General features: G+C 41.2%; 2 protein-coding genes across 3 annotated transcripts in view; both read left to right on the forward strand.

Annotated features, from left to right (window-relative positions):
• The window catches only part of prkcab (protein kinase C, alpha, b), a 99,059-nt gene extending 87,889 nt beyond the window's left edge, over positions 1-11,170 (forward strand). For both annotated transcript variants that reach the window (XM_073495366.1, XM_073495367.1), the window contains 7 exons: positions 1,470-1,561; positions 2,234-2,296; positions 3,005-3,143; positions 4,642-4,722; positions 5,627-5,734; positions 7,699-7,839; positions 11,006-11,170. In XM_073495366.1, coding sequence (XP_073351467.1) covers positions 1,470-1,561; positions 2,234-2,296; positions 3,005-3,143; positions 4,642-4,722; positions 5,627-5,734; positions 7,699-7,839; positions 11,006-11,170 — 789 coding nt within the window. The remainder of the gene's footprint in view (positions 1-1,469; positions 1,562-2,233; positions 2,297-3,004; positions 3,144-4,641; positions 4,723-5,626; positions 5,735-7,698; positions 7,840-11,005) is intronic.
• Positions 11,171-18,758: 7,588 nt separating this feature from the next.
• On the forward strand, positions 18,759-23,027 carry cacng5b (calcium channel, voltage-dependent, gamma subunit 5b). Its single transcript, XM_073494749.1, has 5 exons — positions 18,759-18,954; positions 20,257-20,343; positions 20,882-21,022; positions 21,115-21,260; positions 21,918-23,027. Exons 1-5 carry the CDS (start codon positions 18,759-18,761, stop codon positions 22,176-22,178), a joined length of 831 nt encoding a protein of 276 aa, XP_073350850.1. The 3' UTR covers positions 22,179-23,027.
• The last annotated feature ends 743 nt before the right edge of the window (positions 23,028-23,770 follow it).

A 23,770-nucleotide genomic window follows, 5' to 3' on the forward strand; every position in this document is an offset into this window, starting at 1 on the left:
TTACAAGTTTTCTTAAATGTAAGGTCAAAAAATGCAAATGAGGCCTTATCTTTATACAAATACTCTAATTTGCATACATTTTCCAGGACAGAAATCTGAACATTGAATAAAGTCAGGTTCAAAATTCTTGTTTCATTTGTTGCCTTATTGGAATAAAAGGTTTTTGTATTCAGGATAGCTTCACTCACATAGGATCACTCCATAAATCAGAAAATATTGTTAAAAGTCATTAAAAAAATCAATTTTTGCCTTGTTTTGAGCAATAAAATGTGATATAAATCAGGCTGTGATTTATGAACACATCCCTGGATAAATTCCTTCAGAATATAGATAACCTGAAAAGTTTATGCAAGTACTAATGAAGTGGAGATTTCTGACTCACAGTATGAAACAAGGAAAAAGAACATATTTTGTCTTTAAATGAGACATATGATGTTCGTTTTCAGGTTCGTAATTTTGTTTTGAGTTACTATTAGAATAGGTTTACAACAGAGGAGCTGTGCTAAGTCAACTCTCACATGCCAAACTAGCCGTTAGGCATAAATTATGCAAATGTGTGACATGGTGATGTAGTGCGATGTCACAAAGTCACAGAATCAAAGGCGGGACTACTGACGAGGTGTTCAGGGGCAGTGTTTTCTGTGGGAGAGAGGAGCTTCTGTTGGTGCAGATTTTGACCTTTTTAATTTTCAGGATCTTTTACATGCACAAGAACATAAATAAAACACTGAAGGAAAGTACAAAAACACTAAAAAGCATAATATGTCTCCTTTTATGGTATAAATAGTTTAATTCCATACGTTTTTAGATTAAAAAAAATGGTAAATAGGGTCAAAATTTTACAGAACAGAAAACACCAAAATGTGTATTTTGGACACTTTCTCTCCACCAGTCTGAATGAAAAAAGCTTTATAGCTCCAAATCTCAAAATTTACCAGTGCATGAAAAACGCGGTGTTTTCACCTGTAGTATCCCCCCTGAGTGCCATTTTGCTCCCTCATCTTTCTTTCATCAGGCGTCTCTTCAGTCCTTGCCATTTTAAACCTGCGTGTGTCCTTGTGCATTTGCCCGTCTACCATTACATCTGTATTTCCCTCGCAATTATTCGCACTCTTTTGCCAGCGCTCTGCAGAGAAAATTGATACAGAGCTGAGACCCCCCTTGAATACGAAGTCTCCAGTATGACGTCAACTCTGTGCGTAGACAGGGTGACTCAAGGAGTCTTTCATAAAAAAATACATTTACTGATCAAAGCTTCCTGACTGATAATAACAGGTATATGAAGTGATTGTGTCAGGCTTTAAAATATCTCTTTAAGCCTATAGCGATAAGTATATGGCTGTAGATGAGTAGATAAGACTGAATGTTACATATACATCTGCTCTAGCAGTGCGCACATGCTGTACTTTCCTTTGTGTAGCTTCTATTCAGAGCTGCTTTTTTAGGCAATAACATCCTTTCTTTTCTAGGATCGGCTGTACTTTGTGATGGAGTACATCAACGGGGGAGACCTTATGTATCATATCCAGCGTATGGGCAAATTCAAGGAGCCACAGGCAGTGTAAGGACACTATAATTAATCCACATTCACGTTTTTACAACGACAGAGCTATTCACCAGGCAGCTTGAATTGTTTACAGCCACTTAGAGGTTAATACTTTAGCGAACAAGGCCCAGATACTGGACTGAATTTACATTTAAAGGTGCAATATGTAAGAATTTTTGTTTACAACATTCAAATGACTAATTATAATTATGAACATCTCCTGATGTCTCCTGAAGTTAGCATGAGTATTTTTCTTCCAAAGCTCCTGTGCTAGCAACGTAAACACCAACATTTCCCTGGGAGCCCGCACGGCTAATTGAGCTAACACGCTAACAGTAGCTGCAGTCACAGATGTATAAACAGAGTACAGGTAGCAGCAGTTAGCAGTTAATCAGGTGATATGCTGACCCTATTTGTTGGAATTCAACAGGTGTAAATTCTTCTATGTTGCACCTTTGAGTCCCAAATTTATAGTATTTTGTGTGCAAACATTTAATAGTATGAGAAGTCCCTTTAACCAGTACTGAGGATCTGATGTTATTACATAATTTAGGGTTAAATAGAGTGTAATCCCATTATTTCATGGTATTTATTCTCTGGAGCAAGAGATTATTTTGCTCTCTTGCGTTCCCCGCCAAATTACTTTCATAAACGTGTGTATTCATTTGCTGCATTTCAATTTTGCAGGTTTTATGCTGCAGAGATTGCCGTCGGTTTGTTTTTCTTGCACCGAAAGGGGATCATCTACAGGTGGGTGAGTCAGAGAGACGCCGGTTATGTGTGTTGAAGCAGCACATTCACCTTCAGATTCATTTATTGTGACGTGGATAACTAAACGCACACAGGCTGTTTACAGTGAAACATTTTACATCGGAGGAAAGTATTGTCAATATGATAGCTTGAGATAAGATAGATAGCAGGCAAATGGAAAGGATGCGAAATTAAAAATTTTAAGATTTAACCTTGCTGGTCTGCCGAGTATTAAATCCGTTCTGATCACCCTGATGCAAAAATACAAAGGATAGGAAGAAATACTTGACAGAAAGCAAGGGCACTCTGCTCCTCTTCAGTACTTCAGCTAAGGAGTTGGAGCCATTCTTCATACATCAGCAGCCTTGTGTTTGGCATCCTAACACTACTTTGTGACAGATACAGGTGCCAGAAGTGGTGAATGGGGGGCAAGAAAATGAAGACCAGAGATATCAAACACAAGCAGAGACACAGCCTGAATTGCAAGCACAAATGAGGCAGGGAGAGAAAAGAAAGAAAAAATGTTTTCAGGCCAAGAAATGATTGTTTGTTTCCCAGCGTGTGAGGCGTGCTGCAGACAGATAAACCACTCAGAGATGCTGTAGTGGCAAAGAGCAACACTACTCTGTGCTTCACTCTAGTCTAGACAGCAACACTGGTCACAAATCCGGCATGTACACTAAAGCTCACAACCTGTCTCCGCTGCAGGGACCTGAAGCTCGACAACGTGATGCTGGACTCCGAGGGCCACATCAAGATAGCTGACTTTGGCATGTGTAAGGAGAACATGTATGAAGGCATGAGCACACGCACCTTCTGCGGCACCCCGGACTACATCGCACCAGAGGTAACACAACAAAAACTAATGTAAGGGAACGCTCCCTGTCTTACTGTAACATGACACATGAGGGTGCATCGACCAAAATAAAACGGGAAATGACTTATTAAAAACCCTAAATCATGTCAACATCTTGCATGTGTTTGTAGGAATTCACTTGGTGTCTTTCCGAAGTTTATTATATTAGACTCTTATATAATACAGACCAACTAGCTCTACAATTTAATATAACAACAGTTCTGTTTATTTAGCTAGCTAATGATCCTGAACTGGTAAGGATGCTAACTTTTGGCCCGGGACATGCACATGTATCCTCAGTATTTTAGCATGATATCACATATGTTAAGAAATCAAGTGCAGACTGACGACAGCTCTTACAAACTTCTTGTAACTTAGCAACTGCAAATGGTTGATTATTTTTAATATAAGAAGGTCACTGAGCTCCAGGGAGATATTTGCTAATTAGGTTTATTAAACAAAATGCAATCCAACAGAGAAGACTGTGACTGCTGTGATCTTTCTACTGTATTTTACTGTATTAGCAAATCACAGGAAATATCAAGCAGGTTCAGAACTTCCATCAAACAAAGGAAAGTGAGAGTAATTTCTCCAGAATAAAGAGCAGAGATGATTCACTTGGAGTAATAAGATGTTTGTCTGTTTGTTAACACATCAGGGAGCACATTGTGTCACAGTTGGGAGGCGATTGAAGCTCTTACTCCTGGTTCCTCACAGCAAACCTCATCTAGACCCGTCTTTTTCAAGATATAATATTTTTTAACTGGATATTACTGGCTTCAGTGTAACTTGCTGAGCCACCTCTTTGCCTTTCTAAAGCTCTTATGACTTCAGATTATAGTTTAGATCTGTGCTTTTTTTGACCTAGTAAGCATGGGTTTAAATGCGGGCAAAGTTTCCCAGTAAACACCCTTTGACAGGATGCAAACCCATCGCAGGATTTTCTGATGAAGTATATATCAGGAGAGGGATATAAACACTTGCCTCATGTGTGGGTGTAGACAAGAAAACTGAGCAACAAATTGTAACTTTGCGAACTGTATAAATTGCTGCATTGCTGTCTCCGTCAAAGACGAGCACAGCTGTGATTTAGCTCTTTGCTTGTGCGTCTGCATGATTATTATTGTGTGTGTGTGTGTGTGTGTGTGTGTGTGTGTGTGTGTGTGTGTGTGTGTGTGTGTGTGTGTGTGTGTGCGTGTGTGTGTAGACTCAGTGTGTGGGTGGGAGGTGTAGGATGGCAAATTGGATGGTAGGAGAAAGCGCCGTTGTTATGGCAGCTCAAAATAGCTGGCTGTGTTTAATGGTGGTTGATTTGGTTTGAGTGTAGATGAGAGAAATGCTACTTTGATAGCTTCACTGTTAGCTCTCTGGAGCTGTATGACAGGTTGGAAAAAGGTTTTGGCAGCAGAAACCTGAACCTGTTAATAAACCACGCCTGGTGAGGTAGTGTGTCTGTTTGATTAATCTTTTCCCTTTTCCTCTCTGTCAGATTATAGCATACCAGCCTTATGGAAAATCAGTGGACTGGTGGGCTTATGGGGTTCTTCTGTATGAGATGCTGGCAGGACAGGTAATATATGTTGTTTTACTACACCAGTGTTGGTCTACGCAGGTTTTTATATTGTTATCACTCCTAAATTAGGACTGTGCTGCAATGCCAAGAATATTAATAACTGATTTAAGTCATTTATTAACAAAGATACTGTTTAATGGTACAATATGTAAGAATTTCAGTTTAAAACATTCAAAAATTAACAAAACTTATCCACAGAATGTGAAGAAATAACACTTTCAACGTCTGTCTATCGATTGTGTTGCAGAGATACTGTATCTATGGAAGTTAGCATGCTAATCAGCTAGCTCCCAGTCCAGGCAGAGTCAGTAATACAATCGATAGCTCCACTGTTAACTGAGGTTACTAGTTAACGGCAGCTGGAGTTAGCAGCAGTTAGCTGTAATATGCTGCCTCCTATTTGTTTGGAGTGTGAATTTGACAGGTGTCGAATAATTGTAATTACATATTGCATCTTTAATAAAAAAAAAAATAAACATAAAGTTCCACAAAATAATTAAAGAACATCACTTAACTGTTATGAGTAGTAGTTTGCATCAAAAAATAGTATTTTAATACTTAATTTTGCTATATTTATAACTGATTATTAATTTTCATAACAATGTCACAATGGCATAAAAAACAAATTTCCTATTATATTACATTGTAATAACACACGCACGAAAGAAGCACAAGGAAGGTGAGATAAACACACATAAAGGAAAGCAGCACTTCAGCAAGACTGTATCTATTATGAGTAACACACAGGTGCGACATCCAGTGTTGCTCCCACTGCTCAGCTCACCTTGCGACTTTGTCACCTCCACATCTTGTCAGTTTTCACAGAAAAATCCTCAGACTCTTAAGTTATCATCATCTGACTTACGTGAACTCTGTGACCCGTGTTTGCTTTTCTCTTCAGCCACCGTTTGATGGAGAGGATGAAGACGAGCTCTTCCAGTCCATCATGGAGCACAATGTGTCCTACCCCAAGTCCATGTCCAAAGAAGCTGTGTCCATCTGCAAAGGAGTAAGTAACGTATGGATTCGTACTTGCAGGGACTTGAAATGTACATACATAATCCATTATTTTGTCACATTTACTGTAAATTATTGTTGCCTGGCAATATAACAAGAGAGAATAGACTGTTTTGAAAAGCTTTGGCCAACATTTTTGCTGTTGCTGTGCAACAAAAGAAATCCCAGTTCCCTATTCTACTTTAATTGTGGTCTCTTTATTCTGTCATGACAGTGTTTTGACCACAGATGGTAGAAAGAGTTAGGAAATTAAAGGGGCTCTTCAGTGTTTTTGCAGATTTTGTATTACACTCCAATTAAGTTGGAGAACCTGTGAGAGGCAGATTTAAGAAAGAATTATCAAAATTGAAAGCACAGAGGCAAAGATATCCTGACTTTGCCTTGCTCTGTATGTTAAACTATAAAAACACAGGATCCTACATTTCCCATAATGCAATTTAATAGTGTTTTCCCATCTCCCATCTAACCCTAACCCTAACCCTAAAGCGGGATTTATGCTTGCGCGGCGATTGTGCGCCTAGGCGTCGGCGAACATGATCGCCGTGATTTTTCATTTATAGTAGTGCGGCGGTGTCTATGCATCGCGTGGTAATTCACCGCCACAACGCTAGGGGGCGCTGAGTAACGAAACCGCATGAATTCGTACCTGGAGTGTTTACTTTCCGGTTACGCCAGAGAGTGAACACGGCTGGTCTCTGGTAAACAGTACATTGAACAATGGCGACTGAGCGAGAGAGGATACTTTTGGAGCTGGAGCTGATCGATATTGAAGAACAAATGCTTCTAGTGCAAATGTTAAATACCAAACGAAGGAGAAGACGTGTGAGGAGGTGGTCTGTACGTCCTTTGAACGCTGCGACCCGGAAATGATGTAACGCAGACCAATCACAGCCCTCGAGGTCCGCGTCGCATGTCCCTGCTGTCTGCGCCGTTTCGACGCGTAGTTAGGATTTTTGGGAGGTGCGCGTCAAGTGACGCAGATGTTTGGCGTAGGGGTCTGCGTCGACGGCGTAGCTACGGCGTAGGAACGCCGTCGACCTGACGCAGAACCATAAATCCCGCTTAACCTCGCCATGTCACACATTTGCATTTGCACATTGCTGTTAGCGGTGCTGGGTCAGGCGTGTGTGAGCTGACCAATCAGAGGAGACTGGGTATTCAGGACGGAGGTCCTTAAAGAGACAGGAGCTAAAACAGACTGTAAAACTCTTGATACAGAAGATGGTTTTTGGTAAATGGTAAATGTTTTTACACGCAGCTCAGGGGAAACGTTCCCTCAAGACAATCAAGCAACAAATTTCAATTGCTTTGGAGAACGTTTCTGTATTTAGCAGCACCTGTTCCTCTCACACCTGTGCAGCACTTCACATCACATGCTTGTCATGATTATGGTTATTTACCAACAAGGAAATGAGTTTTCAGAGTCAATTTTCACACTAGAAGAGATTCAATCAAGATCCAGGCACAGTCCCACCAAGTCTTTTAATAATACAGCCCGCCTTCATTTATTATGATATTACACCCTGTAGCTGCATGCCGCCACGAAAAATATCATTCATCATCTCAGAGCCGCTGACAGAGGAGATAATAATCCTGATCCCGCTTATTGTTTGCTTCATATCTCATTTGCAAAAATGATTCATGGCCGAAATTAAAAGTGGCTGCTGGATCAGAAATGGAGCCGTGAGAAGACGGCGTAATTTCCTGCGACTATTTTAAAGCCTGATGTGTGAAAACAGTGAGTGTCCGTCTGCCTCTGCATAATGTCGTTGATGTGATGGTGCAAGAAGACGATTTTTAAGAAAGTAGATGGTTGATCGCTCCACAGATTTTTTTTTTTAACACACTCTCTCTCTTCTGTACTTCTCTGCTTCACTATTTTTACCTTTTCTCTCCCTCAAGCAGCTAACTGCCTCTGTCACATCTTCTTACTCGTCCTCTTCTGTCTGCCACCAGCTGATGACCAAACACCCGTCGAAGCGTCTCGGCTGTGGCCCAGAGGGGGAGATGGACATCAGGGAGCAGGCCTTCTTCAGACGCATCGACTGGGAGCGCCTGGCAAACAGAGAGATCCAGCCGCCATTCAAACCCAAAGTGGTGAGTGTGAGTGTGTATGTGTGCTTTCAGAGATCAAATTGAACAGTGAGTCATCCTCTATCACTGTATATGGAATATTATTGATCTGCAATCAGTTGAGAAACTATTTATTAGTTAAATATTCATACAGGAATATCTGTTTTTGCCTAACAATTGCAACATTACCCAAAAAAGAAACAACTTAAAGGTAGTCAAATACATGTGATGCATGTCTTGTCACTCAGTCATGTGCTTATTGTCTTATTGTGTGTCTCATTGTCATTTTTGCAAGCTTCAACCATCTTCATCCAAATGTTGCTCACTGGCAGCTCGTGGGCTGAATGCAACCCTTAGTACTTTTTTTACTTTTTACTTTCGATACATAATGATTATTTTTCAATCATTATAACTAATAAAGTGTAGAAAATTTAAAAAAGTGCATTTATTCTTAAATTCTGATCTTTACAGGTCAGACATATATCCACATCAAGATACAAAAGAAAAAAAAGAGAAAAAGAAGAAAAAGAGGGACTATTTGTTGCATAATGACATGAGCACATAGAGGACAAACTTGATAAAATACAATGCAGTTCAAGCTGTCTGACATGGGCTGCTTATGTGTCATCAGGCGTATGTCTCAGAAAGGTAGGTATTTTATGAGCAATATCGATTATGACCTTCCACAGCTGTCGCTCTTCATTGTCAACTTGAGAAAGATTTGCGGCAGCTCCTTCCATGGAAATCGTCTCAAGGAAAGCTTGCTCAGTCTTCAGTTTTAAAATTGAATCTGCTTTTCCACAGACAGAAACAAAAATAACAAATGTTGTACTAAAAACACTGTAACTTACTTAAATACTGAGGCCACATGCTTCATCTAACTCAAACTCTTCAACGCTCGTATTAGCTGAACCTGTCACCTCCTGGCCTAAACTGGCCCAGAGGATCAACTGAAGAGATCTCTTTGAGGCCAGAATAATCAAAGGGAATGATTACAGCAGCCAAAACTATTTCAATGTACGTATGAGCAGTAACATGTTGAGAAAATGTCCAGAAAGTTTACAAATGTTGACAAATATAAAGGCAAAGGCAAGAGCAACTGTTGTGATCATTGTTTTTCTTTTCATAAATGTAATCTGGCCACACATACCAAAGGGTCCTCATCATTTCATTTTCATTATTGCACTTCTTTGTATTTTTTAAGCCATATAACAATGACTCAGTGGCAATGCAATGATGCTGATGCTGTGATAACAAGAATGAGGTGAGAAAGCAGGGTGCATAACGTTACAATGTATTCAGTCATTTGTTTATATTAAGCTGCAGCTCAACTTTAGTGATGTTTGTACCTCAGTCAAATGGCGTAATGCATAAGTCTGAGGTTAAACAGGTGGATATCTCCGGATGCAGAGCGAGATGATGATGACGACAGAAACCAATAACCATCAAACATCCGGCAGTGTTTATTTCTTTAATGCTCCTGCTTATTTCCTTGTGTGCTATAAAAAGGCAAATAACCAGATAATGTGCGTCATTCCTGAATGAACCACTGCCGCAGAATTGAAATACTTCCTCTGAGAGTCTTTAAGTGTGTATGCCTGAATGGGTGCATAATGTATGTCTGTGATGCCATTCATCTTTACCGAGTGTATTGGTTAACATGCACCCAGCAGAGCTTGAGGCTGGAAACCAGCTGCATCCAGCAGCCCCACAACCGCTGCCACGCGTCCCCTCCTCCCAACACCTAAACCTCCTCCTGTCACCACAAAACACTCTTTTTCTGTTTGTGGACCCCCGCGTCCTCCATCCCCTTCGCTGCCCACAGTGCCCGAAGCAACACAAGAACCTCCATCAAGGGTTAAAAATATCTCTCTGAGAGCAGAGTTCCCTTTACTTCCACACAAGGGCCACAGTAAATGCAGGGTTACACAGCGGATGTACCAGTCTCCACTCACAGAGGGGGGAGGGAAACATAGCTAAAATTGGATCCATCCATTCAGGGCCCTTTGTGTGGCGTAGCACAGTTGTGAGCTTATACGTTGCGTCATTAATTGGTCTGAAGGAGCTGGCAAACAAAGATCCATCTGAGGCTCGATGGCTTGGCTTGTGTAATGTTACAGAGCGGCCCGACATGCTGAACGTGTAGCAAACAGCAGGCACTGAAATCCTCTGTAAACTCTGCATTTGTTTTTGTCGTGCGTTACTCATTCTGGAGGAATTTGCCTCGTTTCCTCGTGAAAGTGTCGTGCCTGGGCTGACACTGTGCATGTCACACAGCATATATATTCAGCTGCTTGAGACACATGACGGCCCCGAGCGGAGCCTCGCACTGATGCTGATGACCTCCACTGTGGATGCTTAGGGTTAGCTCCTAATCTAATTACAACTTCTGCCCAGCTACACATCGGGCTTCGACATTCTCCTGCGCCACCTTCCCTCTGGGACTGTTGGGAAGCTTTCTAATAAAAGACTCATGAGGGGAAAGCCATGAGCCCACCATCCTGTACTGTCAAAGATATAATATGTAAGATTCTTTCATTAAAACGTCTAAAAACGGGACCTGTTAAATATAATGTAAATATTGTTGAGTTGTGTTCTTACAATATCCCAAATAAAATGAAATAGCCTGTTGCTGCAACATATGGGAGAGAATCAGAGAGTGAGGAAGGAAGTTAAAAGAACAAGACTAAACGTAACTTGAATAAAACTTTAAACAATTACCTCATCAGTGGCTAGATTTTCATCAGCGATGGTGGTGGTTTTAAAGGATAATTTCACCCAAAAAAAAGAAAATGTAGTCAGTATCTAAATCAGAAAAATGGCGTCATATAGCTTGTCAAGTCTAATCCAAGTCTCTTGAAGCCCAGAGATCACAAATTGATTTAAAAAGACATTATTTACACCCTTCTAAAGTTTCACTGTAGCTGCTACGCTAAAAGTGCTAGCGTGCACCTCAGCTGTGCATAGTGGGTGTAAAAATTGTCTTTTAACATCAATTTGGTATCCCAGGGCTTCTGGAGATTAAAATCACGAGTAGTATGGAGCCATTGTGTTTTGTTTTGTTTTTTGACTACAAAATTTCACCCCGAAATTACATATTGTGCCTTTAACCAAAACCTCCTTGTGTAGTCTTTGCAGTCCAGAGATTAAATAACAACTCCCATATGTGACTTTTTTCTTTTTCTTTCAGTGTGGCAAAGGAGCGGAGAACTTCGACAAGTTTTTCACGCGTGCGCAGCCCGTGCTGACCCCTCCCGACCAGCTGGTCATCGCCAACATCGACCAGAGCGAGTTTGCAGGCTTCTCCTACATGAACCCTCAGTTCATCCATCCATCCCTGCACAGCGTTGTATGAGGAGAGAGCAGAAAAACCCCCCCCCAAAAAAAGCATGGACTGTCGCTGACTACAGGATCCTTCCAAAACTCCCACAGACGTCCCGCTGTCAAAAGACTCATACCATCCTCTACAGTATTCTGTCTGCTAGTTAACGATGACTGAGGAGAGTGCAGCCAAGTGTTGAAACCATGTTTGTGGGCGAGGAGAAAGTACATGGCACTGATGATTTTTTTTGCATTATTTCCCCCGAACATCTCATGATACGTTCTTGATTCTGTATCTGTGTTTTTCTCCGAACCTGCAGCCTTTTACTCGTGTATGAATGTGTGAATCAGTTACTATCTCATTAGGTATTAAAGATGCAAGCCCTTTTCCTTCTCGTCCTACTCATGTTGCCCCATCTTACTGCGCAACAAGCTGCAATGCACGACAAGAACGGAACATATTTTTCTGCTCTTTCTCGGCTTTATCTACTTCTGAACCGCTACACGTGTATTTTATACTTATATACTTAAAAAAAAGACAAAAAAAGAGGTAGTATACTGTTACATGAGTGCCAAAGTAGAAGTGGAAGGAAAAACATTTCTATTCTTAAAGTCCTGGTAATGTTTTTTTCCCCTCTGGCTTTCCAAACACTGTCAACATACTGAAAACCCTTAAACAGGGGGTGTTTATATCTGTTGTTTTGTAGGACGTGGAACTACACTATATCTAACTCGACAGAAGCACATTATGCTCACAGTTACAAGCAGTCCAGGCCTTTTTCAGTTCGGGCGGGTGAGTTCAGTCTATAGGGTCAGAAAAGGGTGGATCGAAAGAGACAGTGTTTTAAAGTCTAAAGATTTCCATATGCACAAAGCAGATCTCTGTTGCATGCTTACTTTCTGACTCTGTACGAGCAGTAGACTCTAGGATGCAGTACACGTCTGGTATCATTGTAAAGTTTAGTATTACGGTATAAACTACGTTGATATATAATTGTCGTCTTGTTCTGAAAGAAAAGTTTCGGGGGGGAAAAAAAAAGTTTTTGTTTTATGTTCTGGCTTAACTTTTAATGTCCAGAGAGATGTCGAAACCTTCTGTTGTATGTCAGCCATTTTCTTTTTTCTTTTTCCTTTTTGTAAATATGTTTCAAAAAGAGAAGTTGCGGATTTTATACTACGAACTGAATGTGCTTTTACTACCGTAGACAGTTTGAACATTTCTATGTTTAGATTTCCCCTAAGAAGAAGAGTATATATATATATAAATATATATTAAAAAACGTTTGGCTGACTCTTTGGTAGCTTTGGTATCAGCAAACCTTGTTATATGTATTTCCACTGTTTACCCATTATTTTCTACTACTCAGTGTCATGGAGAATATGCAGCACCTTCTGTGCGTGAAACCGTCGAATCCCCTCTTGCCTTGGTCGTCTCAGGGCCGACTCCTGCGAGGAGTTCAAAGCCCTCGGTGGCTGTGACATGTCTTTTCTTTCTTGCGTATATTGTGTGCATGCGTGAGGCGAAGGTATAAGCATGAGAAAGACCCCTGCATGATACAGAGATCCCCCTCCCCCCCAGGTGTGGAGCATGGAGTATCCACAGAATGAGACAAACCCGTCCGGCATCGTGCGCTTTTTTCTGCTCATCGTCTCCTCCTCACTCGCTGTCATGTAGCCCGACTTGTTTGACTAAATAGCTGAAGTATAAGCAGACAAATATGTGTAAAAAACGCTTCTGTTCACTGGTGCCAAACTCTTTTTGTCTCCAGCCACGTGTGTGTCCGGCAGTGTTTTTTAATAGAGAGGCACACAAAGCTATAAGGTTTCATGAAACTGCCAAATTTAGGAAGGCGACAGCCCCCAAAACCCCTGAATGAGTTACTTCACATGTAGACTGATGTCGCAGCAGTCACATCTGGACCAAAATGAGATTTTGTAAGGTTAAGAATAAAACTGAATGTTTACATGTCTCACATTGAGAATTGAAAATCAACTTTTGGACCCATGACAGAGATAATCACATGTCAACCAGGCCAGTCAGGGTACAGCACCACTACAAGCTACAGTTAGAGCCACAGGGATGTTTGTACGTGTTTCCCTTCACTGCCCCCTGCTTTTGTTGACCTGATTCTTCTTGTTCCTCTGTTTATTGTGGTATGATGAATACTGTGTATGAATAAAGTATGAAAAATATTCGTCTGCTCGTTTCATTAAGTCTGAAGTGGCTGTTATATCAAGGGACTGTATGATAATTATGTGGGGGGGAGGGAGGAGAAAAGGGGGACTGTAAGGCAGTTTGAAAACTACTAACTGTTCTGTTGTCGTTACCTTAGAATGAGCCTTTTATATCTACTGAGGGACCAGGTCATCTTCTTCTGAGTCTGCCATGTTGCAAGCGCCATATTTCTACAGTAGCCCAGAACGGATAAACAAAACGCTGATTTGAGAGTGAGCCGTTGGTGTTTTTAGGAGCTACCATAGGGCAAGGTGAAACGAGTGGTGTTCATTGGACCTGGACACTCGACCTTTAAGTTTGATTACACAATAAAAGAAGTTGTACCAATTCAATGTTAAATGTTTATTATATATTTTAAGATATTAGCGGAAGGTTTTGCATTTTTTAAGTCAAGGGAAGGGTCCAAAAATATATTTTATAATGCACTTTTTAAAAAGTGAAACATAGTGATAAGTCATTTTCAGACGGTCCCTAACCACCATGAAATCACCTGTCAGCAGATAAGAGACTGAAGTCATTTGGTCCAACTCTCATCTCTCAGGTCATTTTTTCTATGAATGTTTATGCCCAACAGTAATTCAATAGCCTACCATTGTTATTTACTAAGCTTGTATTTATTATTAACATAAAATAATTCATAATATTATATCTCTGTAAAGGTAAAATGAAGGGCAGAGCTGTTGAACTGAATCACATCAACTCAAAGTTGTCCCCAGTAATGACTTGTCACTGATCTATAATGGTTTTGTTAACATGCCATAGTTTGACTTTACACACCGGACCAGGTGTTGAACACAAACCCTCTGAAGGAGCCTCATAGTGTGAGTGCAGCTCAAGTGTTCAGTCTGTCTGCAGCACCTACAGGTACTTCTCTTCTTCCTGCGTACTTGATATCAATCACATCAACAGGCAGCTGCTTCACTTCCTGTCAGAGCTGAGTGGAGCTGTCCTTGGTCCTGAGACTCTCTCTCTCTCTCTCACACACACACACACACACACACACACTCTCTCTCTCTCTCATACACACACACACACACACACACAAACTCTCTCTCTCTCTCTCTCTCACACACACACGCACACACACTCTCTCTCTCTCTCTCTCTCTCTGTCACACACACACACACATAGACACACACTCTCTCTGTTTCTCTCTCTCCCTCTCCCTCCCTCTCTCTCTCCCTCTCTCTCTCTCCCTCCCTCTCCCTCTCCCTCCCTCTCCTTCTCCCTCTCCCTCCCTCTCCCTCTCCCTCTCCCTCTCCCTCCCCCTCTCTCCCTCTCTCTCTCTCTCCCTCTCCCTCTCCCTCTTCCTCTCCCTCTCCCTCTCCCTCTCCCTCTCCCTCTCCCTCTCCCTCTCCCTCCCTCTCCCTCTCCCTCCCTCCCTCTGTGTATGTGCATCCAGCAGCTGAAACCAGCCTCCTCGGTTTGTTCGGTTAAAACTGACTCACTGCTGCATCGTGTCGGTGTTGAAAGCTTCTCTCCGCGGCTTCACTTCACAGTTTCCTGGAAGACTTCGTGACCAAATCGACGGAGAGTCACAGTGTGGAGGTTTTTTTTAAACCTGCAACTTTCAGCTCAGTCTTTGCTGCAGGTGCAGGAAACACAGCGCAGAGAGCGGACGGATCACACAGTATGTAAGGAGTCATTATTTTAAAATGGTGTGTTTTGAGTGTTTTTACTTTATCTGATGTTTGTTTGGAGTTTATTGAGGGTCGCAGGATGATGCTGAGGTAAGTTACTATACAACATTTCTTTGAATGTAGGTATTTTATTGGAATAATAGGCTGGCATGGATGCACTGTGAGGCTCAGGAGCATCATGGTACTTCAAGGTTGACATTGAGGTGTTATCATTAAAACTATACTCAGTATTTTAATGGAAGTCACACATACCTGTACTGCCTAATCAGTTGCTTTCAGTTGTATGATACTGTCATGTCTCAGTACCATGGACAGTTTAGATTATTGATATCTGATGATGTGAGAGAAAGAGATTTCCATGTGTGAGTATTTCTGTTCTCCTGTTTTTATCTGTTTACTTCGCGTTGAAAGTTGTCCATGAGGAGCCTCAACATGTTGGCATACAGATGGTGAAGACATCTGATGTGGATGCGTTCAGGCTCCACAGTCATGACTACTATATTTATAGTCGTGTAGTGGCTCCGCTTGTCTTCTCACACTCTGTGTTTGTGGATTCACAGTGAACTGATTCATCACTCAGTGGATGTTTTAAAGGCACAATATGTAAGATTTGGCCGGCTGTCTTATTCATATTTCCAACAAAAAAATGGGGCAGCATATCACCAAAGTAACCGCTAACTGCTGCTCACTGTAGCTGCTGTTAGCTTGGTTAGCCGTGCATATAGGGGTCCGGACTGGGAGCTCAGAGCTCCAGGGGTGTGTTTGTGTTTACACCGCAAGCACATGGGCTTTGCCGGACAGGGAGGGGCTAGATGGCTAGCACGCTAACTTAAATAGATATCTCTGCAACACAATGTGTCGTTATTTTTCACGTTCTTTTGAGGCTTTTAGTTCATTTTTCAAATGTTTTCAACTAAAAAGTCTTACATATTGCACCTTTAAAGAGAGGTACACACATTCGAACATCTCCAGATTTTAGGTGAAATTATTCTCGGCTGCAGCATCCTTTGTGGTGGCCTGGAGGTTCGAGACTCTGATGTCTCTGAGTCAAGTCCAGCAAACTCTCTACCCTCACTTGGTAATAAAAAAAGATAACAGTTTTGATCATATAAGGACTAATAACAAGGACACAACAAAGAGTGAGCTATTCGGCCTCCTCAAAAGTAAGAGAGGTGACCTTGCCAGTGGAGCACCTTTCAGCAGCTTAAATTCTTGCTGCTCAAAGGCCAAAACAAAAAGATTTTAAGGGTAAAAAATGGCATTATCATTGTAAGAATGGTGCACAACTTAAATAAACAACATACAGAACTAAAACTTAGTAAAACTGCCAAATTACATTCAAATTAGCCTCTCCCTGTCCGTGTCCTGAATGCATCTTAGATCATGGCCCTGTCACCGCAGATGATGTCTTACTATGTGATCAGTCTGCCAAATCCCCACTCTGACTTATAAATTCTTTTATGAGCGTCCCACCTTTTCGTCAAGAGCCGTTTTCGAGGGATTCTGCTCTGAATCACGGCAGTAAAATGTCAAAAACACTGTGTTGAATCCCAAATAATGTGAGCATTTGTATTCACAGTAGAAGGCTGCGACACATTTAATGTCTCCCAGTCTGGAGGCTCAAACAGGTTTATTATTGATTTCATTATTTTTCGTGACAGGTTGGACAGAGTTAGCAGCGACATGGGCTGAATAATAACTTACTGTGACTTTTACACTTTAATTTTAAAGTGCACGGGGGTCACACATTGGAAATAAAAGCAACTTTAAGTGGAAAGTTGCCCATTCTGTCTGCTTCCAAACACCTAAACTGAAAATAAGATGTGAAAATTCATTTTTTGATGGAGTCACACAAGATCGATTTGGATTAGATGTACCAGAACAACAAAACAAAGATGCTATTGATTCTTCCAGTTGCCCGGCTGCCCTGACATTTCATAAGCTGCTCGATATGACGAGTAGATTTGACGTCCTCACTCTCTCCAGCTTGAATATCATGTGGACAGGAGAAAGAGATGAAGCAGACAGTTTTCTCCCTCCTCATCATCCTCCCCCTTCCACCTACCTTCTTCTCCACCTTTCACTTCACAGACCCTGAGAATGTCCTTGCATCACATGCATAAACACTCTGAGGTTGTTACGGTTTGGTTTACATGATAAATCTGCACAACCCTGACAGTTTGTCGTGGTGAATCGAAGAGAAGAATACTCATTAACGGTCTGAAAGAGGCTGTAAAAGGTTGCTGATTTATTAGTAGAGTCCAGTGGAGAGTGGTTTCTCTGATATGTTGTATGAATTTGAACTCGTTGCATGTGACACTGTGAACATGTGTGTGTGTAGCAAGAGATAAATCACGCAGGGAGGTGACGTCTCTTTCTCCAAAAGGCAGTGCTGAGTACGAATTGTTCTTTGTGGCAAAAACATACAGGAGCTAAAACAGTGGACACACAAGCCAGAAAACTGCAGCCGAGTGAGGGTTTCTAATGACACAAACAGTCCATACCTACTGTATGGTGACCCAGAGGGTTCAAAATTAGATACTTTTTTTTAAAGACACAACAAAATAAATATTTTTAGGAGAAAATACAGAAAGAAAATCTTGAAAATCCTTGTGAAATATTAAAATCAATTTCCAAATTAATTGTTTCATTGAAGTGAACCTGTAGCCATGTGGCTATAACTCTGAGTGACATGATAACAGGTTCACGCTCATTCATAAAACCAGGTTTACATATGTAACATTTGTTCAACACATTTTATTTACTAATTTTAATTTTTTGCCCGGAGTGAGGTGAAAAGATTGATCCCACTCTCAGGTCTGTACGCGAAATATAAAGCTACAGCAAGCAGACTGTTAGCTTAGCTTAGCATAAAGACTGCCAACAAAAGGAAACTGCTAGCCTGACAGCTCGCCTGACTCTGCCTGAAGGTAACAAAATCCACCTATCAGCGTCTCTTAATCTCACTCTTTTGTGTCCATTTAACAAAAAAAGATATAATGTGTTAATTAATGAGTTTTACAGCTGCTGGTTTACCCCATTGCCAGTCATTATGCTAAGCTAAGCTTACAAACATGCAGGATTTAGCATAGAGACATGACAGTGGAATAAATCTTCTCATCTAAAAATGTAAAACTATTCCTTTAAAACTTGTGTTATTTTTGTGAAATGTTAGTACAGGTTGTTCCACAGTCTGTTTATTTCAACATTTATTCCCCATTGCCCGTTTTATTTCATAATGCCGCTTCATCAGGGACTGTTACAATGTTACAATGTTTTCTGATATGTGATTGGCTGATGCTTTGGTCTGAATGAACCAATCACATATCAGTAAAAAACATTGTTTGTCCACACTTAGATATAAAGTGATCTTTGGCATTATGAACTAAAACAGTGAAATAAAAAATATATATATATATTTTCAAAAACAGCTGCATTGATAAAATAAAAATGAAAAAGCAAAAAAGCTTGTGAAAAGAAGCAAAATGAAACTATTCAAAGTAATAATCATTCGTGTATTACATCTATTCATTTTGTCTGTATTTATTCATATGATTATTCATTTCATAAACTCCACATGTATTTATTCATGTATTTGACACTTTGGGTCTCCATATACAGCCTCCTTCGCGCTTCCACCAGTAATCCTGCCTTCTTTTCTGTTTCCTCCTCCAGATTGCTTCTTGGACATCTTTTCTCATTTTAAATCGCTGCTGACTGCTGGAAGCTTCCCCCCGACTGTCACCATGAGCGCGTGCAGCAGGAAGGCCCTGACATTGCTGAGCAGCGTCTTTGCAATCAGCGGCCTGGGGCTGCTCGGAGTGGCAGTCAGCACCGACTACTGGCTGTACCTGGAGGAGGGCATCATTATGCCTCTGAACCAGAGCACTGCCATCAAGACCTCGCTGCACTCCGGCCTCTGGAGGGTCTGCTTCCTGGCCGGTCAGTAACCAGTCTGGCTGTGTTTGCAGTTAATTGTGTGTAAATCAAGATTGTGGCACAGATGCATGTGATGGTGTTAGATTTTAGAGTGGAAGGATCACAGAGTTCATTTGTACTGTGCAGCATCTAAATGTGGCAGCAGGGATTTGATCCTGTCACACTGACGTATCGTCACTGCATCAGCTTTGACACATGATGACATTCACAATTACTTCATCAGTGTGTGTCCGTGTGTGTGTGTGTGTGTGTGTGTGTGAGGTTGTGATTAAGCGGGGAAGACGAGGCAGAGTGAGAGAAAGAGCAAAAAGATAGAAAGTGTATTTTCAAGCTGCATTCAGAGTACAATCAGTCCTGCAAAATGATTAAATGTACACACACACATAAACTCGCACCTACACGTCTCCGGAGACAGATGTCATCTCGTCGTGCTGCAGAATAAGCTGGTGGAAAATTCCAGCTGGAGTCTGTGTGTGTGTGTGAGACGCTGAAGTGATAATAATGAGGAGCTGATGTAATTCACACTTATTTAAAAAAAAAAGTTGATGACAAATTTAAGGAAAATGGTGCATCGAGGTTTAAGGGAGGGAAAACCACCCTGAATATGTCTACTGAAAATACAGGAAACCAATTTTACATCAAATAAATGTCAAAATAGAGGGAAAAAACATCTTATATGTTAAAATCTATTGGCATAATGATATAGTGTGTACATATCTTGACTCACTTTTTGGTATCTTTTATTTCATTGGTTTATTTGATGGATACGATACATGTAGGCACTGTTGCATCGAAATAAAATGCAAACGATGCAACCCACTGAGCAAAATATGTCCAGTCTTTATGCTAAGCTAAGCTAAGCTAACCCGCTACATACAAATTTACTGTACAAACGTGGTATCAGTCAAAATGTTCAAACTGTTTTTTTTCCATGTCCTTTGTTAACATGACGACGGTATTTTTTATTTCCTCCCTACCATAAGTCTGTCAGTCCCTCCTGTCTCCTTCTTTATATGTCCCTTTTTGTCCTGCAGTAGTCCTCAGTGTGTTTCCACCTTTTACCATCACCTGACCTCCACACCAACCTGCACACCTGCTCCCAATTCCCCCATCAGCTCTGCAGTATATACACCTGCCCTTTAGCCATTGTTAGCTGCTAGAATAGAGTTTGAGCTTCTCTTTGTCCCTTTCTTCTCGTCTGGCCCGCAATGACCCTTGCGTGCCTCTTCTGGACGTCTTGTCCTCTTTTTCTCCTCCTCTCTTCTTCACTTCGTCTCAAAACATTTCTGTCTCTTTCCTCATCAGGCGAAGAGACCGGTCGCTGCTTTACCATAGCGTACATCATGCCCATGAATGTCCAGCTGACGTCAGAGTCCACAGTGAACATGCTCAGTGAGTAACAACTCCAACCTTCAACAGCAGCTCCAGGCTTACTCACTCAAGGTGCCTCTTTGAGGTATATCACATAAATAGCTGAGAGTGTTTTACTGGGAAAACTTGTTTTTTCTGATAAGAAACCATCGGAATATAGCCAGACAGATGAGTCTGAGTCATCCGGACCCTCATGTTGATAATGGACTGCTCGTCTCCAGAATACTTATTACGTTTTCACAGACAATTCGCCTCACAAGTCCTTCAGTGTACCTCAGTGTCGAGGCTTCACTCAAGGAGAGAGGCACTCGAGTGAGTCAGTGTAATAAGCTCTGATATTGTACTCCATTTAAGGACAAATTTGGCAGACGAGCAGATGGCAATAAAGTGTCTGTTCCATCTTCATTTCAAGTTTGATTGTTCCCCCTTCCTCCCGACGGACCCGTTACGTCCCCATACAGTTGGGATGGATCTGAAGTTCATCCGTCTATAAGTATCTTTCTGCAAACAGTAATTTGAACTTGAATGAGTTAAAAATCAGCTCTCTTTCTCTCCTCAGAGATGATCCGCTCAGCCACTCCGTTCCCTCTGGTCAGCCTCTTCTTCATGTTCATCGGCTTTGTCCTCAACAACATCGGGCATGTTCGGCCTCACCGCACCATCCTGGCGTTTGTCTCGGGAATCTTCTTCATCCTCTCGGGTACTCCGATACACTTTCATCTTATCTCATGTTTACATCCTCTCTTCTTGTTGTTTTTTTTAATCTAATACTAACTTTTCTCCCTCTTTCAGGTCTGGCTCTGGTGGTGGGTCTGGTGCTGTACATCTCCAGTATTAATGATGAAATGCTGAACAGGACTAAGAGCAATGAGGCCTATTTCACCTACAAGTACGGCTGGTCCTTTGCCTTCGCTGCCATCTCCTTCCTGCTCACTGAGGTGAGAATAGATGCAAACAGCTTGTGCGACTGTTTAGTGCTGCTGTGATCATGGCATAAAAAACATACAATGAGTTAAAGATCCTGAAGTGAGATTTCCATGTCATTTGTGACTATAAAGCTGGGCTAGGTGCTATAAAAATGCTGTGATACTATCAAATCGCTCAATCTACAGAGAGATGCAGGCAGTCAATATTCAGAAAATGGCTTTAAATGAGCTGCTGGGACTTCTGTGAAGTTGTGATGTCACAACTATACTATGTCAGGGACGTTGCATTGTGCAAGTCAAGCCAATAAAGTGTAGCACTGTGTCTACTCTAAAACTGTATGAAGAATTGTGTGCGTTCACTGCCCTCCAGTGGTAGGACTGCAACATTACATTACATTAATGGCAAACATTCTCTGTTATCAGTGTAATTGTTATAAATAATAGTATTTAACATTCATTATTAATGTGATTATTACAAATAATAGCAGTGACAGTGGTGATTTATGATAAAATAAGCTGTTTTCTGGTGTGGAGACTTGTTTAAACTGCTGGTGGTTGTAGTTTTATGATGTTACAGTGGAACATGGAGCATTATATTATAAATTACATTGTTTCTTTCACATGAAATCACTCATGAGCTCATTGTGTTGTGTTGGCTTCGTCCCTCAGAGTGCAGGCGTCATGTCCGTCTACCTGTTCATGAAGCGCTACTCAGCAGAGGAGATCTACCAGCCCCGTCACCCCAGTTTCTACCGCCCTCGCCTCAGCAACTGCTCCGACCACTCGGGCCAGTTCCTCCACCCGGAGGCCTGGTCACGTGGGCGGAGTCCCTCCGACATCTCCAGTGAAGCTTCACTCCAGATGAGCGCCAGCTACCCCGCTCTCCTCAAATGCCCCGAATATGATCAGGTCTCCTCTTCACCCTGCTGAGTCGTCCCAACAGAGCCCACCTAAAGATGACTAAGGGGTCAGTGAAGGATCACAAAGGGTCACAAGGACAGAGTTTTCTTTCAAGAACCAGATACAACTTAGATATTTAACTGTGAGTTTGATGTTTTTCAGGGAGAAATGATGTGCAGCTTTGACTCTGTCCTGAGGACACTGGGAATATGTCCTCATGAGCAGCTTGTGGCTTTTTTTTTATCGGGTCAGAGATACTTTTTTGGGAATTTGTTGTTGTAGCAGAACCAGTTTTTAATAGATGGGGAGGAAGTCTTAAACATAACATGGTTATGGTGTTATTCCTTCTGCAAAGCTCTGAAAAAGTTAAAATCTGGTAGATTACCTTTTTTAATTTTATCTGAAAGGGGGAAAAATGCTCTATATTTTGATTTATTGTATCTGTGCTTTTTACCCTCCAGTGCCTCAGAGCTGTTTCTTTAAGTGAATATCTTGCCTTGCTCATTTTACAATTTTGCAATTTCTTTGGCTTTTAGAAGTTTTTTGTTCTGCCACTTATAGGTGCGATATGTAAGAACTGTCCAAAAGACTTTCTCATAGGAAAGTGATTTTTCATATAATCAACCCCGTTTTTGATAATATTTCTGGTCAGCATTTTAGTCTGCAATGGCTAATTAATGTATTTACATTACAGTCTGCCATAGTCCTGTTGGGTTTAAAGGTCCCATATTGTAGAAAGTGAGATTTCCATGTCTTCTTTGATTATAAAGCAGGTCCTGGTGCTATGTAAATATTGCAGAAGCATCAAAACACTTTATTCAGAAAGTTTGCCTTTAAACGAGCCACCTGGACTTCTGTAAGGGTGTCATGTCACAACAGTACCGTTACTGGAGGCCTGACTATCAGACCACTGAGGTATAGTGGTATTACAAGACAGGATGGGCCGGGGCTAGCTGGTTAGCATGCTAACCTCAGTAGATAACTCTTTAACACAGGACATCAAAACTACTTTCTTCAAATTATGTTGATGATTTAAGGTATTTCTGTAAACTAAGTTTTTTATATATTGCACCTTTAACCCTGGCAGTACTGATGTATCACGACACAGTTCAAAAATCTACCTGAGGACAAAACCTCCCACATCAGACAGATCTAAACCTTTTCTCTCAAAGCAAAACCCCGTAGAGCTGCGGTGTGATGCAGTTAAGATCCATCACAACATCTATACAACCATCAAACAGAGGGGCAGGTTACGGTCCTTGAGGGAAGTGTAATCGGGTTTGCTTGTTGCCTTGTGTGTCTCTCTTGGGATGCTGTTTTGTCTCCTAACTGTATGAAAAAAAGACAAAAACACAGTAAGACATGATTCAGATGTTATCAAATGTGCCATTAAAGGAGGACTTTGTGGTCTCAAGAGAGACCTAGGTACAATAACACATCCAGCCTGAACCAGCTGAGATCACACAGATTTGTTTTATATAGATTTTTTTATAAAATATGTACAGTTGTTGGACATTATATGAATTCATGGTAGGATTTGATGTAAAGATGGTGCTGCATATGAAGTGGTTTTGATCTGAGTGACGGTCTAGATTTAGCTACACTGAGGAGAATTCATCTGT

This window comes from Pagrus major, chromosome 23 (genome assembly GCF_040436345.1).
Source record: "Pagrus major chromosome 23, Pma_NU_1.0".
Lineage (NCBI taxonomy): Eukaryota > Metazoa > Chordata > Actinopteri > Spariformes > Sparidae > Pagrus > Pagrus major.

What these genes read in the sequence shown, in the direction of transcription:
- cacng5b (XM_073494749.1), top strand. Translation starts at nt 18,759, where the DNA reads ATGAGCGCGTGCAGCAGGAAGGCCCTGACATTGCTGAGCAGCGTCTTT. An exon ending in AATCTTCTTCATCCTCTCGG is followed by an intron (nt 21,023 to 21,114) that starts GTACTCCGATAC and finishes TCCCTCTTTCAG; the next exon opens with GTCTGGCTCTGGTGGTGGGT. An exon ending in TCTCCTTCCTGCTCACTGAG is followed by an intron (nt 21,261 to 21,917) that starts GTGAGAATAGAT and finishes TTCGTCCCTCAG; the next exon opens with AGTGCAGGCGTCATGTCCGT.